This window comes from Ptychodera flava, chromosome 4 (genome assembly GCF_041260155.1).
Source record: "Ptychodera flava strain L36383 chromosome 4, AS_Pfla_20210202, whole genome shotgun sequence".
Taxonomy (NCBI): Eukaryota; Metazoa; Hemichordata; class Enteropneusta; family Ptychoderidae; genus Ptychodera; species Ptychodera flava.
The window spans coordinates 35,340,990-35,357,477 of record NC_091931.1 but is presented as its reverse complement, the minus strand read 5'-3'; the positions used below and the strand labels follow the sequence as shown (position 1 = coordinate 35,357,477).

Sequence of the window (16,488 nt, the reverse complement as noted above, 5' to 3'; positions counted from 1 at the left end):
TTGTCTTTCATCAGTTCAAGACGTCTAATGAAGGATACCACTGCATCTTCTTTGCTTGTGAAGCTTGTCGATAATGTGTATGTATTTAAAAGAATCAATGTCGTCTGTGATTTTCTATTGAGGAAGTATCACATGGAAAATTTAGAGTTTTGGCCGTTAAATCAGCTTCTGCTAAAAGTGACCCCCCAAGATAGGTTTATAAAAAGTGACCTCCCCTTGGCTCCTTTACTAGTAGAGCGCATGCGTCAATTGTATATGAACTCTGTATCATGTGCGCCCCGGTATACGTGTACGAATTCCTTTTAACCCCTAAGTTTGGAATCTTCCGCATTGTTCAGAATTGACATTAGACCCATCTCGAGGTTACACGGAGTGTACCGTATGTAGGCAGTCGGCTGTTGTTTTTCTGTTCAATTAAATATGGAGGATCAGCTGGAGGACGTGTGTAAAACTTACAGAGAACGTGTTGAGAGACTTTTCGGTCTGATAGAAGAAACACATAGGCTGGAGGAAGAAATCAAAATCAGACTTGACTTACCACCTTCAACTCGATTGATATCCGAATCAGACGAGAAATTTATCCGAGAAGCACTGAGTCAAACAGTGGTCATACCAGTAATTGGCGAGAGAAACAGTGGCAAGAGCTCCCTCATTAACGAGATCCTTCACTGTAATTTGGTACCTGTTGAAGACACAGGGAGTACCTCTAGAATCGTTCGAATCAAATACTCCGCAGAACCCTACATCCAAGTAGTACAGAGGGACGGACATGCGAAGGCTGGGACACACAGGAAACTAGATATAGCTGTGTCCGAGAATTGCTACGATGAGGTCCTGCGAGATCTGGCGGTGCTACGAGGTGACGAACGCCATGACGAAACACTTGTCAGTGAAACTGTTGAAGTTGGTATTAACCATCCAGTGTTGGAGTGTGGCGTTGAGTTTTTAGACTCGCCTGGAAGAAATGAAAACCAAATGTTGAATCAGGTTGTTGACAAAATGACTAAGAATACAATTCCTATACTTATATATGTCATCGATGGAAACATGTTACTGAGACCTGCGGTAAGCTTACTTATTATTTTTGGGGATATTGAGTGACACTAATCATATTCTCGGCAAAATTATTTCAAAAGTGTACCTAAAAAGATAAACATTAAATTTGTGATATGTGAAGAGCACAGACGACACTTTATTTAGTCGCCGGATTACATATTTAGTCTGAAATACATGCATTTCTCTAGGTCAATCATTGTTCTCTTCTCGCAAACAGGACCTTGCTAGCATCCAATTCTTTAAGGAAAATTGCCCGCGAACGACTGTCTTATATGTGTGCAGCAAAGTGGATGTGGACGAACAGGCAGAGAGAATGGACATGCCGAGCGATGAAGAAGATGAAGAACCTTGGCAGCCAAACAGGTCTAGCTCTGATCTCAGCAAAGCAGCGCTTGTGGAAAGCGACCTGTGTCGTCACAGCATCCTAGATGAGCAGTCTTCAAAATACTTCCACCCTCTCTCCGTGAGAGAAGTACGCATATCTCGAAAGGCACGTCTTTGCGCACATGATCCCCAGCATGAATTACTGTTGAATTTCCAGCAGTTTAAGAGTAGTCTTGCCTTAGCCCTCAAACATTATTATGAAGGCGTTTTGTCCAGCGTAGAAAGCAGACTCATCAGTTGCCATAGTCAGTGTTTCGGTGCATTCAAGATAAAACACTCACTGATTGAAGAAGAGACAGTCGAAATGGCGGTGGTCTTGCAGAATGCTAGAAAGCTGGGGAAGGACTTGCACACCATGGTCAGGGAGATTGTCTTTAAAAATCGTCTCCATCTTGTTGAGGTAATTCGCCGTGCTGTTCAAATTTCTACCGAGAAAGTGAAGGAAACAACCATTGGACGACCATCAAAAATTGCCGCGTACGACATACTGCTATCACTTCCTGATGTACAAACACAGCTTGGGACAAGCATTCCCGACGATGACAATTTCCTCCAGTTACATGCATCGTGTTACGAAGTTCGCAACTTCATAGTTAACACCGTCTGTAGTCAGGCTGAGAAGGAATTTGCAAATATGTTGAAGAGACATATCACAACCTCGGCAGGGCATGTGATGGGGGATTCGATTGAGGCTTTGGATAACCCTACTCTGAAAAGAAATCTTCAAAGCATTTATCAGCTCTTAAGTTATGATTCTGACCACATTGAATCCACCAGAAGCTCTTTGTTGGAACTTGTTTCTTCGCTGGTAGAAGTTTCAAAGACTGCCATAGCAAAAGAACTGCGCCAGGTGTATTCTGTCGTTAGCATGGCAGAAATGGCTCTCAACGTGTTTCAAAGCGCGGAAAGCGATGCAAGAATCGCCAATATAGATCATATAGTCAGTACACTTGCATCTGAACTAGACTTTGAAGACATCTGTGACTGCATCATAGATAGCTGTTGCAACCACCTAGATGAAAGAAACAAGATCTATTTGAATGCTCTTGACAACATGGAGGCTTTTGCAGCTGAGATGGTGGTGCAAGAGGACCAACACTATCTTGCCACTGTGTCCCTGTTAATTTCAAATTTAGGACTGGTGGAAGTACGCAACCATGGTCTGAACTTTGAAGTCACAAGAGGAAAACTGAGAAAGGGTGAAGAGCTAAACCGTGGTAAACACAGTCGTATTCACCTGAGTAAACATGACTGGAATCTGCCATCAGAACATATTATTCGCGTTGTTCAACAACAAGGTGAAAAATGGCAGCAGAATCTATGCAGCCTATACTATGCTTTGTGAGTATTTATAAACAGTTTTAATTAATCAACGAGTCCCGAAACTTTACTGCCCAAAGCCATCTTCTGACACTAAAACAGCGCTACAGTGACAAGGTGTTAAATAACAGAATTTAAGGTCATGTGGACGTTTTATTACAATGGCCTTACTCAATTGCATACTTAATTGACCTGACCAATGTTGATGAAACTTGCTACAACACGATTGGGAGTAATTTGGGAGAATGTGATCTTTTAATTGTTCAACATTATCAAAAGTGTTAGGTGCCCTATAGTTGAACGTTGCAATATTACAAATAACTCATAAAAACAAGTGAATTGTCGAAAGAGAAGTGTAGATGAGCTTAAATTTGCTAATTAAACCAACATTATTTCAACATCCTATTCTCCCAGCTTAGTTCCAAGGCCACTCAAATTGCTAAATAAAGTGATGATGTAATGATATGGCAGCAGTGAAAAAATTAACGTTTCCATTTCAGCTGACCGCTAATTTTTAAACTTCGCGATATTTTACTAGAAGCTTTACACGATGAACGTTGCTTGTGTCGTGATTAACATATACAGAAACACATGAACACTATCAGTTCATATCTAGTTATGAGTGCATGTCGCTATCGCATATGACTTTATTTTGCTTTCTGTTTTGACCATATATGGTGATGGCAAGACGTAATCTCCCCTTAATCTCCCCTCTTCAAAGTTTATCTATTTTATGCACAGAAGTATTTATGAAAACCACTGGCTTGCATTCATAATATGTTTTAAATTTTTAATTGTGAGGTTATAGTAGCTCTTTAGTTCTTAGTGTCAAATCCGACATTATCTGTTGAACAATGAATTTTGTTAGTATTTCCAAAGTGTAATGAACTGTTAACCTAAAACTTCCCGGGTTTGCTTCACAGCAACTGTGTACCAAGCGAGTATCTTACCAAAATATATGGATGGACATTCCCTTCGCCAGACGAAATTCATATCGCCATGGAGAGAGCAGATGGTAGTCTGGATCAGCTAGATCTGTCTCTAAGGCAACGACTAATGATGATGCTGGATGTTGTGAAAGGCATGGAGACTATCCATGCAAGTGGTTTTATTTACAACAACCTGAAGGCCAAAAATGTGTTGGTGAGTGCCTAAATAGCTAAGCTGGTCATTTGTGGAAGTTTTCTTAAGGTTGCCTGTGCTCTTCTAGATGCAAAAATAAAAAACAGAAAAAAAGTATAAAAAATAAAGATAAATTAACAGGTGGCTAATTAACTGAATATAATAATAATAATAATATAATAATAATAATAATAATCATCATCATCATCATCATCATCATCATCATCATCTAGAAAGTGAAATTTTAAAGAGGGATTCTCGGTATTAAACTGACAAAATGAAATTATCAAACACTCATCTTCAAATTTGTATGGCAGGAATCTTCAAAAGAAAAATTGATGTGCAATCGTAATTTCTTATCATATTTAATCCAGGCGTAACAGCAAACTGAAATAAAGTGTTTTGTAGACTGCCTTATCATATATCATACTATAGGGCTCACTACATATAGCCTTAAAATCCGTTTATTGTTTTCAAAATAGTAAACGTACAGTCGAATGTTACTTGAATTATATTTAAAAAGAATTTATTTCTTCTTCTTCTTCCAGGTAATGCCTGATAAAACCGCAAAGATCAACACGTGCAAAGGCAGGTACGAATTTCTTCATGGGAGGTCACCATATGCCGACATTCAACAGCTTGGGGAATTGCTGCTGTGGATACATCGACCCCAGACAACCATGTGTGGGCCGGTGTCATTACTTGGAATTAATCGTCCAAGTGACATCAGCGTGGGTGTCTGGTCTCTGATCAAACGATGTATGGCTGATAACAAGCAAATATCTGTCAGCGAGATACGGGGTACATTGGAAAGTATTTTGAATGAGTTACAGACTTAAGCTGTTGCAGCAGGTGTGGAGCAATGTGAATGCAATTCAGATAGTACTCCTTACGATTTTGAAGGATTTTTGTAGATGTGGCAATTATCTTGCAATCTTTCAGGACAACTATATTTTAATGCTGGTTTGTCTTACTGTATGTTCGGAATGCATATACCATATGGTTACCTTTATCGCGTGTTGACATTGCTTCGAACAATAACAAGGAGGTCACTTATTTAATGTCAAATGTCATGATAAGATAAATCACCGGTCATTATTGATAAGTATGTCAGTACTGTTCAGACATCACACTGAATGCAATGTTCTCTGCTTCATCTCTTAACTAGTGTTTCAACGTGACAGAGACACCAATTTGGAGCTGCATTGATTCAGTACTTTTTTATTCTGCTTGTGTCTTTATTACCAACTGAGAGCTTTGTGAAACATTCACTCAACATAGACTGAGAAAAAATGTGTCGTACCAGGCCAGGACGACACCACCGTAAAAGACACATGAACTAAGATAACCCTTGCTTTGTCAATACATTCCTTAGATAAACCTACCTGCTAAGCTGTCAAAACCGTACAATATATAGTATAATAAGATATTTATCTGGTGATTCCTGACATGCCTGGTGTTCTGTATCTGTGTTTATCGTTTGTCATCGATTGTTTTTGAAATAATCTATACATAATTGAGGAAAAGAACCCCAATTATCACTATATGGCATGAGCGACTCGGAGGTTTAAGAGAAAGAATTTATGGACCAAGGCAAGGAAATTTCCCACAGCTACATTTTTTGCAAAGATTATATTTGCCTCTGTAATACCTGTCTCAAGGTGATATTCACCTTGAAAGTGAAAGACTTGAACTTTTACTAAAATCTTCTCAAATGAAACCTTAAACAACAAGAATAAAAATCAGGGGTCATCGAGCATAGTTTGGTACTAGAGAACCGAATTACCTAACATGTACCTATATTTGAAATTCAAAATTGCATCTGTGAATTCTATGCAGAAAAATAGATATTTTGAAAAACTAAGACGGTTTGTTTAATTTTACTCCAAGAGCTTTAAAATGAGTCCCAAAAATGGTAGATCATGAAATAAACCTTGAAGTTTTAGAGTTGGCATATCTATCATAGAAAGGGGTGACCAACAGAAATTGTGGTACTGAGTTGGTAGCTAATTAGAAATGATGCTTACTTAACACTGGGCCGAAATGCTTTAACGTCGCGATGTAATATAGTCTGGATTTTGTCGCAAATTTAACATTTCGGTCATACCCTTGTAATTTACTTTAGTAATAAACAGATTTAAAATAGCATCTTGATGATTTTTTCTTTGTATGCGCATTAAATATATCGACCTCTGTCGGGTAAAGACCATTGGTTTGATGAATTTACAACACAAATATAGTAGGCGCATTAATTGGTCTAATTTTGAATTTCACTACAACTGTCTTCGTAGGTTTTACATAAAACCGGTTGCTCTGTTATTTTCCTTGTATTAAGTAAATGTACTTGCAACTACATCAAGTGAAAATTTTCTTCACGATATCCTAAAACGGACGATGACAAATTTAATACCAAATAACGATAATATAAAATTCATACTTCATACATTATACTAAATCTCTCTTATTAATCAAGGAATCGGTGCTGTTCCACTTCGATGCGACATGCCGGTTTACGTGGCACGTATGTATAGTTCTGAACATAGCAGAACAGCAGGGTGGGGTCACTGCACTCCCAGTATTCGGATGAAAAGATCACAGCTCTGACTCTGTGCCGTATATGCCAACATTGACCTCTAATGTACACAATGGACATTTCATTGCGTCTCGATTGGTATACTACTCCACAAGTTTATGCTAATGGGTAGAAAAGTAGTTATCTCAATATAAGGAATGAATTTTGTGTTCACCATGTGGGTATAGAAAGGTGTAGATATCAGATCGGGAAGTGAAAGGAAAAATTCGGGTTTTTTTCTTAAATTCAAGCCTAGAATACACCAACATTCCAAATTTACTAGATGACCTTCAGATGCAAAGCCTGTTTGTATATGTGTAGCATCAAACAAGAACATGAGAGTGAAAATTACCAAGACACTCAGCTGAAGTTATTCTAAACTATATCTCATTTTGTATCAACCGGCATGCCTAATTAGTATTTTACCAGAGAATGTGGATTGATATTGCCTTTACTGGAAAAAAATGTAGGTCATTGAGGACAGAGTGTAATATGGATCAGGTGAAATCGTGCCAACTTGAGGAAATGACTTACAATAATGATTGCTCCAGAAGAATAAGAAAGCCACGAATGCAAGCAAGTTTATGGAAAGAAGAATGAAAAATAAAAGGTTATGAATTCTTAAATACGAGGCACTACATATACGATATGCTTTCGTTGTCGATGATCCAGCCCATAGACTAAATACTTCGCCAAAGTAAAATGACGGGTCATCATTAATAGTTTCCAGGGTAATAATAATGACATAAAATATACTGAGTTTCGTATTAACGAAAAACCATCTTCGTATCTATATGACTGTGCCCTTACTTAGAAAAGGAAGATTGAACTTTCTCATCGTTATACAAAAATGACGAGGAATACATGCTGGAGTCGACGTAGAAATTGAAAAGTAATGGAATTAAGGAGAGAACTGATGTTATTGTCTACTACCAGCTGTTGAATTATTTGCCATCTTCTGTTCTATCTTCGTTTGCTGAGCAGTAAGTAGGTATTCGCCTTGCAACACGAGAAGTGCCCTATCACCTCTGAACCCCAGTAATCCGAGTTTTGTTCCCTTTCTCGTCTTTAATAGCTGACCTCGAATTGTAAAGCTGTCAACCCTTTACGATGTATCAGCATCACGTGACATGCATGCGTACTGTCAAACATGTATTTACTGCATGGCGGACGTCCAGAGCTATAGTGGACTTTGCCACCATTCTCACTAAGTGCCACGTAGACTGTCAGCAAACACCAATGACTAAAGACACTAAAGAAATGACTTTGGTAACAAGGTAGACGTCAAAATGTTTTAGGAATAACAGAGTAAGACGATATGACATGTATAGTTTTGAAAAATTTGAAACGTTGATATTTTTGCAAACCCATATTACATTTACACCTGAAATGTAAAAATAACCGAAATCCGAGATTCTAGATATTTTTCAACTGGCTCTTAGGAGTGAAATTTAGAAGATGCAGTGGATACGGGATAAAATAATTTATCCGCTGGTTTCTCATAAAGCCTATTATTTTTCCAAATTATGTGTGACCAGAAAACAAAGTCTGTCATTTCTGAGCACACACACACAAACGCACATTGGAATTAAGGCTTTTGTAAAAGTAGGCAGTGGTCACACTGAGCTTCACTTTTGGTTCCACTATTATCATATTGAAGCTCTGTCACATTATCAAACCTTGTAACTTTTATATACATACATGCTGCCCGCCTGACTGCGCATGGTCCATAAATGCGATGGAAATTGCATTTGATGACGTGGCATATACAAGTTTATTTCCCTACTGCGATTTTGCGATTAACCGCTGTCGTTACTGATATGAGCATTTAGCACCCTTTCTAGAGGATACGCTAAAACACACACGAATTCACACAAAATGCATTATTTAATTCCAGATTAAATTTACATTTCAAACATTTCTTAAACAGAACTGAATGATACATCCGATATGTCGAAATATCCTATGACATGTCCACGTACATAGCATGATCTAGAAAATTATCCTCGCAGGCATTTAGCCATGTCAGCTTGCTCACACGACAGAGACCATAACTTTTTGCCGATAATTTCAAAGCGTGTCAAGGAATGAATTATGTAGGTAAGAAGACTCGCCACTCTTCCAAGTAAATGGCCTGTTACTTAAAACGAAAGTGAAAGCATGGGAAAATTTTATACGCACTCGCTTTATGTGTTCAATACACATATATGCATACATACATATATTTACGTATTGTAAAAATGCTTGCTGAGAGTAAGATTTATATGCAAACAAACGCCAATAAAATTAAGGTTCTTATCTGTAAAGAAGTCTTTCAAATAGTTAAGCACTCTCTCCAAAGAACAGTGAAGTTTTGTTCAAACGATCTTCTGACAGACTGTACAGTCCCTGCATATCTGAATAATACGGTTATTCATTAACGTAACATTAGCTTTTCAACTCTGCCTTTGCCACGTATTTGTGTAAATAAACTGGTGAATACTGAAGGCGTGGTCACATTACTGGCATATTATCTTGCTCTTAGACTTTTCTCGTTTTAAGAAGCGAGTTCTTTAAATTGATAAGTCAGACAGACTGGTATTTTAGGGCAAAATCTAGTCTCCCTTCATCATTAAATAATTCTACTATATATCCATGCCAATTAGGTGTTCAATGGGGCATTCTAAATTATTGTATGCAAATTTGCAAAATTTACTGTGGTTTTAACCTTTTTTGTCTGATTTTTTCAATCTAAGACAATAAATTGGTTGTCCAAGTAGAGGACTCGAGTAGTGTATAGGGGCTAAACGACTTCTTTTTCTCTGAATCTGGTTTCGACTACTACGATGAACGAGCTTTAGATAGCATAGCAATATGGAATGTTTTGAGTAAATTGTTTCTTTTTAGCACATTGATGTTTCGAATATTTATACGATTGGCCCGAACCTTCAATAAGACCAAATAAAAAGTAGGCGCGTTTCGGGTAGCTTGGCTCAGAAAAGTAGGGTATGTAAGTCGGAAGATGTTTTTGCTTTTCCTTTTTTCCTTTTGTTGGCTGAGACCGACCGAATATTGTTAAAGTTAAAGAATTGACACAAAACCTTTTGAAAATGCAAATAAATGTTCAGGGACGGCAGGTTTTTCCAGGGTAATCGGAAGCACGAAATTTTCACCTGGCAATGCAGACAACACATATTTGCTCAGGTTTAAGAATGCCAATACCAGTTTTTTGTCTCATTCGATGTTTCTCTGATGCACTGTTCAAATACTTCTCCTGTGTTTATTTTTTTCTAATTCTACTTCGATGTCCTCCTTCCTCGTGGTGAATCTGTGAACGAACAGTATGATCCATAAGAAAGGGTGAATGAAGAACCCTGCCAAAACTGTGCTATTATTTTAGGGTTCACATGCTACCTTTAGTTGACTCAAAAACACATTATATATTTTAATCGACATTTCAGTTGGTATACTTGTCTTTATCAACGCATCTGACCAACTGTCATATTATCGCAATGACCTGATAATCGATTGCAAGTCCTTGGTGATAATGTCAAACGACGGTCTCTTGGCATGGTCGGGTTGCCAGCATTCCTCCATTAGGCTCCAAAGTTTTTCATTGAAATGAGACAATCTTTCTGGACGAAAACCCAGAGCACTCATCATAGGTGGGCACATCAAAAGGCCTATTATCAAGTTCTGCGGCAGCCTTCCGGTTCCATCGTGGATAAACCACAGCAATATTCCAAAGGCGTACACGTCAACAGATTTGTCATAACGCACTCCAAGAGAAACCTCGGGCGGCATGTGAAGTGGAGTCCCGACAATCGATGCATTCATCATGGCCTCAGCTTTGCACAGACCCAGGTCTGCTATCTTTACGTGATTCCCATCATCGAGCTGGGAGAGAAAAATATTAACAAAATCAGCAAACATAAACTGTTTGCAGTCAAACTCTATTGCCATAAATTAGGCTAATGAAGATGAAATTATGAATGCCCTTCTTCCTTTTTTATTACCAGCTAGTACAATATAAACTTTTAAAGAAACGATGCTTTGTGTATTATTAAGACATCCCTCATGTTCAACGACTACTTCAAGGTCATAAGTCGTACAGAGAAGGAACACGTTCACTGTATAATGAAATGATTATGGTTGACACTTACCAAGATGTTTGGTGCTTTGATATCTCGATGTACTATTCCCCGACTGTGTAAATATGAAATTCCTTCAGCAATTTCTAGAGCGATGATAAGACGACTTTTCAACGAAACTATGTAAGGTAGCGCTTCCTTGAGATCACATTTCATGCGGGGACTAACAAGATACACATGATCACCATGTTTGATGCTTGCAATCAGGGGCAGTATTCTCTTGTGTTCGATGGATCTGAAAAAAAATACCACCAGGAAAAGTTAGTTAAAGAATAAAAATGTATTGTGGAGAATGGTTATAGACTTCTAAATGTCATAAGGCCAAAAAAAGAAAAAGAAAGTTTCTGGTCAGCGCGCGCGTCACATGAACAACAGCGCGTCACCCTTTTTTCTGTTTGTGGCCGGCAGCCGTGGCTGACACCAAACCAAAATGGCTGAAGAGAAAGAGAAAATTCTTTGGGGGCATGATCAGTGACTGCATGAACAGTATATATGTGACTATATTGATAACATTATAAAACTGACCCTCCTCCCTCCCTTGAGGGAAAAAATAAAAATTAAAAAAAAAATAAAATTCGCGTCGCCGCATCATTTTTTAATGAAGACCTGACCAGAAACATTTCTTTGGGGTTTTTTTTGGCCTAAGCTAGCGGTCTACTCACCTTGCATAGTGTACTTCCATGGCGATCTCTGTATTGATATGTACGCCAGGCTGCATGCTGACTAACTTCACGACACAGTTTATTTTATCTCTGCCCATTGTACCACATTCATATACGCTGGCCTGGCCACCTTCGCCGATCTTGCTTCCCAGGTTAGGGATTCCAAATTCGCGTCGATCTGAAATGGTATATGCAGACAGTTCAAGTTCCGCTATAACGGGAGCCCATGCTCGTAATTTTTTAGCGTCGTCCTCTGTACACGCTACGGCAGCCTTTTGAAAGCCATGGATTTTACTTATCACTTCGGCGAATTTTTCGTTACATTTCTTCACATGGTCCTGGGCTTGTTTTATCACAAGGTCTGCAATTTGCGCAGCATCAACTTTGTCAAATGTTTCTTGAGCGACATCCTGTTTCCATTTTTCATCAACTTTCACGGTAGACGTTAAAAAGCCTTGTCGGACACGTGAATAAGGTTTTGAGGAACTTTTTCAGCTTTCCTATCCACGAAATCTGCTGTTCGTTCAAAAAGTTCGCACTGTATGCCCGGTAAGACCCCATGTTGCAGTCGTTCAGTATTGCTGAAACATTAGGGTCGCCACTCGCTCGCCCAAGTTCCGCTATTTGCTTTGTCAGGCTTTTCAACTCCTCATCTTGTTGTCTAAACTGAGCTCGGATAGTTGCGCCCATGTTGGTCGCTAAATTGTCGACTACGACGGCGACAATTTGCTTGGTACACTGTTCAAGTACTTCGCCTTTCTTCACTTTCTGATCGACTGGTATGTCTTTCAATTTATACTGCTTTGCTTTGGCGATTGTGCTATCTTTTTCCTTCTTGATGTTCGCAGTAATCTCCCGTATTATTTCCCGTTTACCGTTGTCAAGTCTAGCCATGGCTTCCGAAAATACCGTCTCTTGAATTTCGAAGCATTTGCGAAGGTTCTCCTCCCCTTTAGAACAAGTTCTTCCCTCAACCTCGCCTTGGTTGCTGCCTCGATGAAGAAATTCATACAACTACTGTGTGAGGCGATTAGGATACGACTTGAGGTCAGAATGATGGCATTCAGAGACAGGCTGAAAAAGTCGCAAAGACATTGTTGAAATCTCTGAAAGTCCTGCAAGAAAGGATCTGGGCCAGAGAGTTTTCGTCGACGATATTCTTTGACCTTCCAGTTTGAGATGCCATGGAATCGATCGCATTGCTCCATGGGAACGCCAGGTGGTAGGAACCCCTCCCTGACAAGACTATCGTATGCGCGGGTCTTCTTTTCAGCGACTACTATTTGATCATCCCGTGTGTCATCTTGATCGCGATCAACTTTTGTAACCACATAGAATATAGCGGCAGTCTTCTCTTGTACTTTTCTTATGTCGCTTCGATCCTGTAAAATGTGATTAAAATTGTCGTTAAGCCCCGAAACGATATCTATGTATGAAACTTCATAAACGTTTACTTCAGTTACTTCGACAACATGAACTTCGATATTCAGTGGTATACACGAGACATTTTACTTGTCGATTTACTTACTTACTTAATTACTTATTGATGTTTCCTAATGAGTGTACCCTTACACAAACGCATGAAGTTGTTTGCAGCTGTCGGCTGCCATATCTAACCCATTTGGCTTATAACACGTAGGTGATGACAACAAAATACATCATATAAAGCGTGTTACATGTAAGAAAGGGCCTTGTAAATGAATTTGATAAAATGAATTGTTCGATGTTTGAAATGTAACTTTGAGCTTTGTAATTGATTGGGCAGAAACGTGATCTATTCATTATTTACATACTAGTAGATAGAGCATATTTTCAGCGCTTTAATTGTGGAACTGTTGTGTTGCATCACAGGCGACCCAATAAGTTCTGAGTTTTTCACACTGTTTTCTCTATCATTTTCTCTTCTTCTTCATGCTCTGAATGATCGGAATAAATAAAATAAATGGTTTATATAACCTAACCTAGCCTCTGTGACTCTTTATTTATTTTACACTCCATTACAAGGACATATTATCTCTCATACACACATGCTGTAATAATTAGTCAACACAACTAATTATGCTAATCCGTGGACTTATCAGGGATTTTACGGGTTGGTCAACATCGCGAAAGATAGGAATGGTTACTAAAACTCCTTTTTCATTAACATCACTATCTTTCCGATGTTGACCAACCTCTGATAAGTCCACGGATTAGCATAATTAGTTGTGTTGACTAATTAATTACAGCATGTGTGTATGAGAGATATACGTCCTTGTAATGGAGTGTAAAATAAATAAAGAGTCACAGAGGCTAGGTTAGGTTATATAAACCATTTATTTTATTTATTCCGATCATTCAGAGCATGAAGAAAGAAGAGAAAATGATAGAGAAAACAGTGTGAAAAACTCAGAACTTATTGGGTCGCCTATGGTTGCATTGGACATCTATTCTATGAAATGGCTCTGTTGATCATAATTGAGTGTTCTGGACAAGAGTATCAGATGGTCGTTGAGGGAAATACTGGGATGTAAAAATGATTGCATGTACTAAAAGTACCTACCTGCTCAGTGAACTGATTTTTTCCGTCAAGGACATACACGACGAATGGTACACTATTGGTTAACTCGTTCTGAACAAGCTCATCAAGTTTTTCATTTTCCTGTAGCCCTGGTGAATCTACTATTTCTATCCCACTGGCGAGGAATTCGTTGTCTAATTCTGCGACCACATAACTTCCTATCATTTTCGGATTTCTTCGCTGTTCATCAGTGAGTTCAACCAGTTCTCTTGGTATTGTCTTCTTCTTCAGTTCCTTTACTTCTAAATTCCGCCCATCTGGTGTCTTCACCATTACACGCTGTGGCTTACCATATTTAACTTTGACTAATCGAGCAGTACACGGTATTTGCCTCATGGCAAGTACACTGCCACGTAGAAGCTCATTAATGAGGGAACTCTTTCCTGAGTTAGTTTGCCCTATGACGACGAGATTTGGCTTCTGCCGAACTTTGTCAATCTTAGATTGGTCTTCGCCGCTCAGAAGATTGACCTTGTACTCGTTAAGTGTCTTTTTGAGTGAACCAGAAAGGGACTGCCTCATGGACGTGTATTCTGAAATGGTTTTATCCTTCAGCTGTAAAATTCCTTTTGAATCGCGAGAATATGCTGCGAATTCATCTTTTAGCGATTTTAGATTCACTTCAGGGTTGTTTGCAACAGCAATCGGCAATTCGTCAGGTTCTAGGCTCTTCCAGGAACTCGGTATGGTTGAGGTAGCCATATTGTGATCCTTGTATGATTTCACCTCTGCCTTTGTAAACACCAAACCCTCGATGTGTTAGTGGTGTACTGACTCCGTCAAAAATGGTAGAAAATCGTGCGATCTATCTGACAACAAACTATGGCAACTAGTACTCCCAGGTCACTTCGAGGAAATCATTTGCATGTCACCTGATAAAGGTTGTAGTTCAATTCATTTGCATGGCTTCCAGACATGACTAACTAGGTCGTGTTATTGCAAACAGATCCACACGAAAACGAAAATGCTCATCCCAATTCAAATTTAATCAAGTGAATCGAAAACAACATTCAGAAATGCATATGTCCAAGTCCAAACACTGAAGCAGGAGGTTTTACTCTTTACCAGATACAAATGTATCTGCTTTAGTATACAGTTAATACTTGGCTGGCGGGGTCAGTATGTCTGGGTACTGTGTTTTGGGTCTATAAAATATGGAGTGACAATGTTGGAGTTGACCGATGAAGTAAATCATGATTGCGCCTTATTTTACTATGCAATTTACTGGTATAAATTTAAATTCTAATGTGTCTTAAAATTTTTAATATATGCTTATGATCATGATTAATGTATAAGTAGTACTTGTTTCAACTGAAACACACTTTAATAAAAAGAGCAAAAATAAAAAACAAAAAACAAAACACCGAGAACACTGTTTGGATGCTTGATATAATGCCATCGCTATCAATAAGACGTATCTATAATCTTGGTTAAACAAGTTGACATACGCAGTGTTTTCTCTGCATGTTCAGTGAAGGTGCAATTTCTGCCCCATTCATCAAAATTAGGGGGACTGACTTGCCATTTTAGAAACAGAAACAACAGCAAAATTCACAAGTCTCTACACCACGCGCTTGGGTCACCATCACATGGGCGTATTTGCTTGCTGTGTTCTGTGCGCGATTTTCGCTGTCAGTAACTTTTAAGGGCAGAAAATGGCTGAAATGCGCAATTTACGCAATTACACAGTCGAGAGAAAACCTGCACAATTTGGCATGGTTTGTGCATTATGGAAATCCCTGTATTTCGTGCATTTAGTTTATATTGCCGAGCGATAGCCCTTATTGTCTGATAAAAAAATTAATTTATAATACTAAAAGATGAAAAGGGTTTAGGGCACATTTTAAATTTACACTCTCCTTTTGTCGATTTACAATCAATGGCACCTGAGAAAAGGGAAAGTCTTATCTCTCTTCATTTTCATTGTGAGGGCTAATTCATTTTTGTCGGCATTTAGTAATCGGCGCAATCTGCGCAATACACAACTTTGCGCCAACGAACTCAATACCTTTTGCTACGTGCCACGGCGCCAAACCGAGTTGGGAGATACTATGAATGATGCGGTTGGCAGCTTGATAGAAAAAGTGTGATGGAGGCTTAATGTTAAATAAGTTCATAGTATTAATAGAAATGGAAATTATGAAATCGAATTTAGGACGATTGGTGTTTTTTTTAAGTCTCTGTATGTAAAGTAAACCATTCCTGGTCTGCCCTGTGTTCAGTGATTACCGAGAAGCAACATCGGAAAATCTCAGTCCTGTGCACCCGCAACCTTCGAGAGTATACTCTTTACAAATCAAAGTAAATTGCTCTAAACTAAATACATCGTTATCATTGTACATTATACCACAGCAGGGCTCGAATTAATTTTTTCCTCTAGTAGTCCACTTGGGTTACCATTTTCTGAAGTTGGTAGCCCAGTGACAATGGCTGGTAGCCCATGCATATTTTAGTTCAGGGATATCTTTTTTCATTCACCAGACAAGAAAAGGTTGTTTTCAAGATTCTGCTGATGAAGTAAATATTCCAGTCATTTGATTGAATATTGCACGCCTTTAATACCCAAGGAAACAGGTATAGTGGACGATAGTGATACTCAAAAGGTTTGTGATCTATTTGACAACCCGTTTCACTCTGAGTTGTATGCAAATTTTGGACGTCATCACAACGACACGACCTTCT

At 38.7% G+C, this 16,488-nt stretch overlaps 2 protein-coding genes across 5 annotated transcripts; one reads left to right on the top strand and one right to left on the bottom strand.

The window, feature by feature from the left end:
- The first annotated feature begins 253 nt into the window (after positions 1-253).
- LOC139131570 (dual serine/threonine and tyrosine protein kinase-like) lies at positions 254-6,030 on the top strand. Its single transcript, XM_070697680.1, has 4 exons — positions 254-1,065; positions 1,274-2,781; positions 3,684-3,903; positions 4,431-6,030. Exons 1-4 carry the CDS (start codon positions 421-423, stop codon positions 4,719-4,721), a joined length of 2,664 nt encoding a protein of 887 aa, XP_070553781.1. The 5' UTR covers positions 254-420; the 3' UTR covers positions 4,722-6,030.
- A 2,292-nt stretch (positions 6,031-8,322) lies between these two features.
- On the bottom strand, positions 8,323-14,665 carry LOC139131573 (dual serine/threonine and tyrosine protein kinase-like). 4 transcript variants are annotated; one of them, XR_011552156.1, is made up of 5 exons: positions 13,789-14,665; positions 11,247-12,628; positions 10,597-10,819; positions 9,621-10,330; positions 8,323-8,885 (listed from the first exon to the last, which is right to left on the bottom strand). XR_011552156.1 is itself a non-coding variant. In XM_070697682.1 (4 exons), the coding sequence occupies exons 2-4, from the start codon at positions 11,342-11,344 to the stop codon at positions 9,938-9,940; spliced, it is 714 nt and encodes a 237-aa protein (XP_070553783.1). In that variant the 5' UTR covers positions 11,345-12,628; positions 13,789-14,664; the 3' UTR covers positions 8,323-9,937. The 4 variants fall into 4 exon arrangements, 1 of the variants encoding a protein (XP_070553783.1); XR_011552155.1 differs by having other exon boundaries at positions 10,597-10,890; positions 11,226-12,628; positions 13,789-14,656; XR_011552154.1 differs by having other exon boundaries at positions 8,323-10,330; positions 13,789-14,644.
- Positions 14,666-16,488: the final 1,823 nt, after the last annotated feature.

Excerpts from the sequence above, each read along its gene's own strand:
- LOC139131570 (XM_070697680.1), top strand. The coding sequence starts at position 421 with ATGGAGGATCAGCTGGAGGACGTGTGTAAAACTTACAGAGAACGTGTT. Across the intron at positions 1,066-1,273 it reads ACATGTTACTGAGACCTGCG|GACCTTGCTAGCATCCAATT; the intron begins GTAAGCTTACTT and ends TCTCGCAAACAG. Across the intron at positions 2,782-3,683 it reads TGCAGCCTATACTATGCTTT|CAACTGTGTACCAAGCGAGT; the intron begins GTGAGTATTTAT and ends TTTGCTTCACAG.
- LOC139131573 (XM_070697682.1), bottom strand. The coding sequence starts at position 11,344 with ATGGGCAGAGATAAAATAAACTGTGTCGTGAAGTTAGTCAGCATGCAG. Across the intron at positions 10,820-11,246 it reads ATGGAAGTACACTATGCAAG|ATCCATCGAACACAAGAGAA; the intron begins GTGAGTAGACCG and ends ATTTTTTTTCAG. Across the intron at positions 10,331-10,596 it reads TCAAAGCACCAAACATCTTG|CTCGATGATGGGAATCACGT; the intron begins GTAAGTGTCAAC and ends TTTCTCTCCCAG.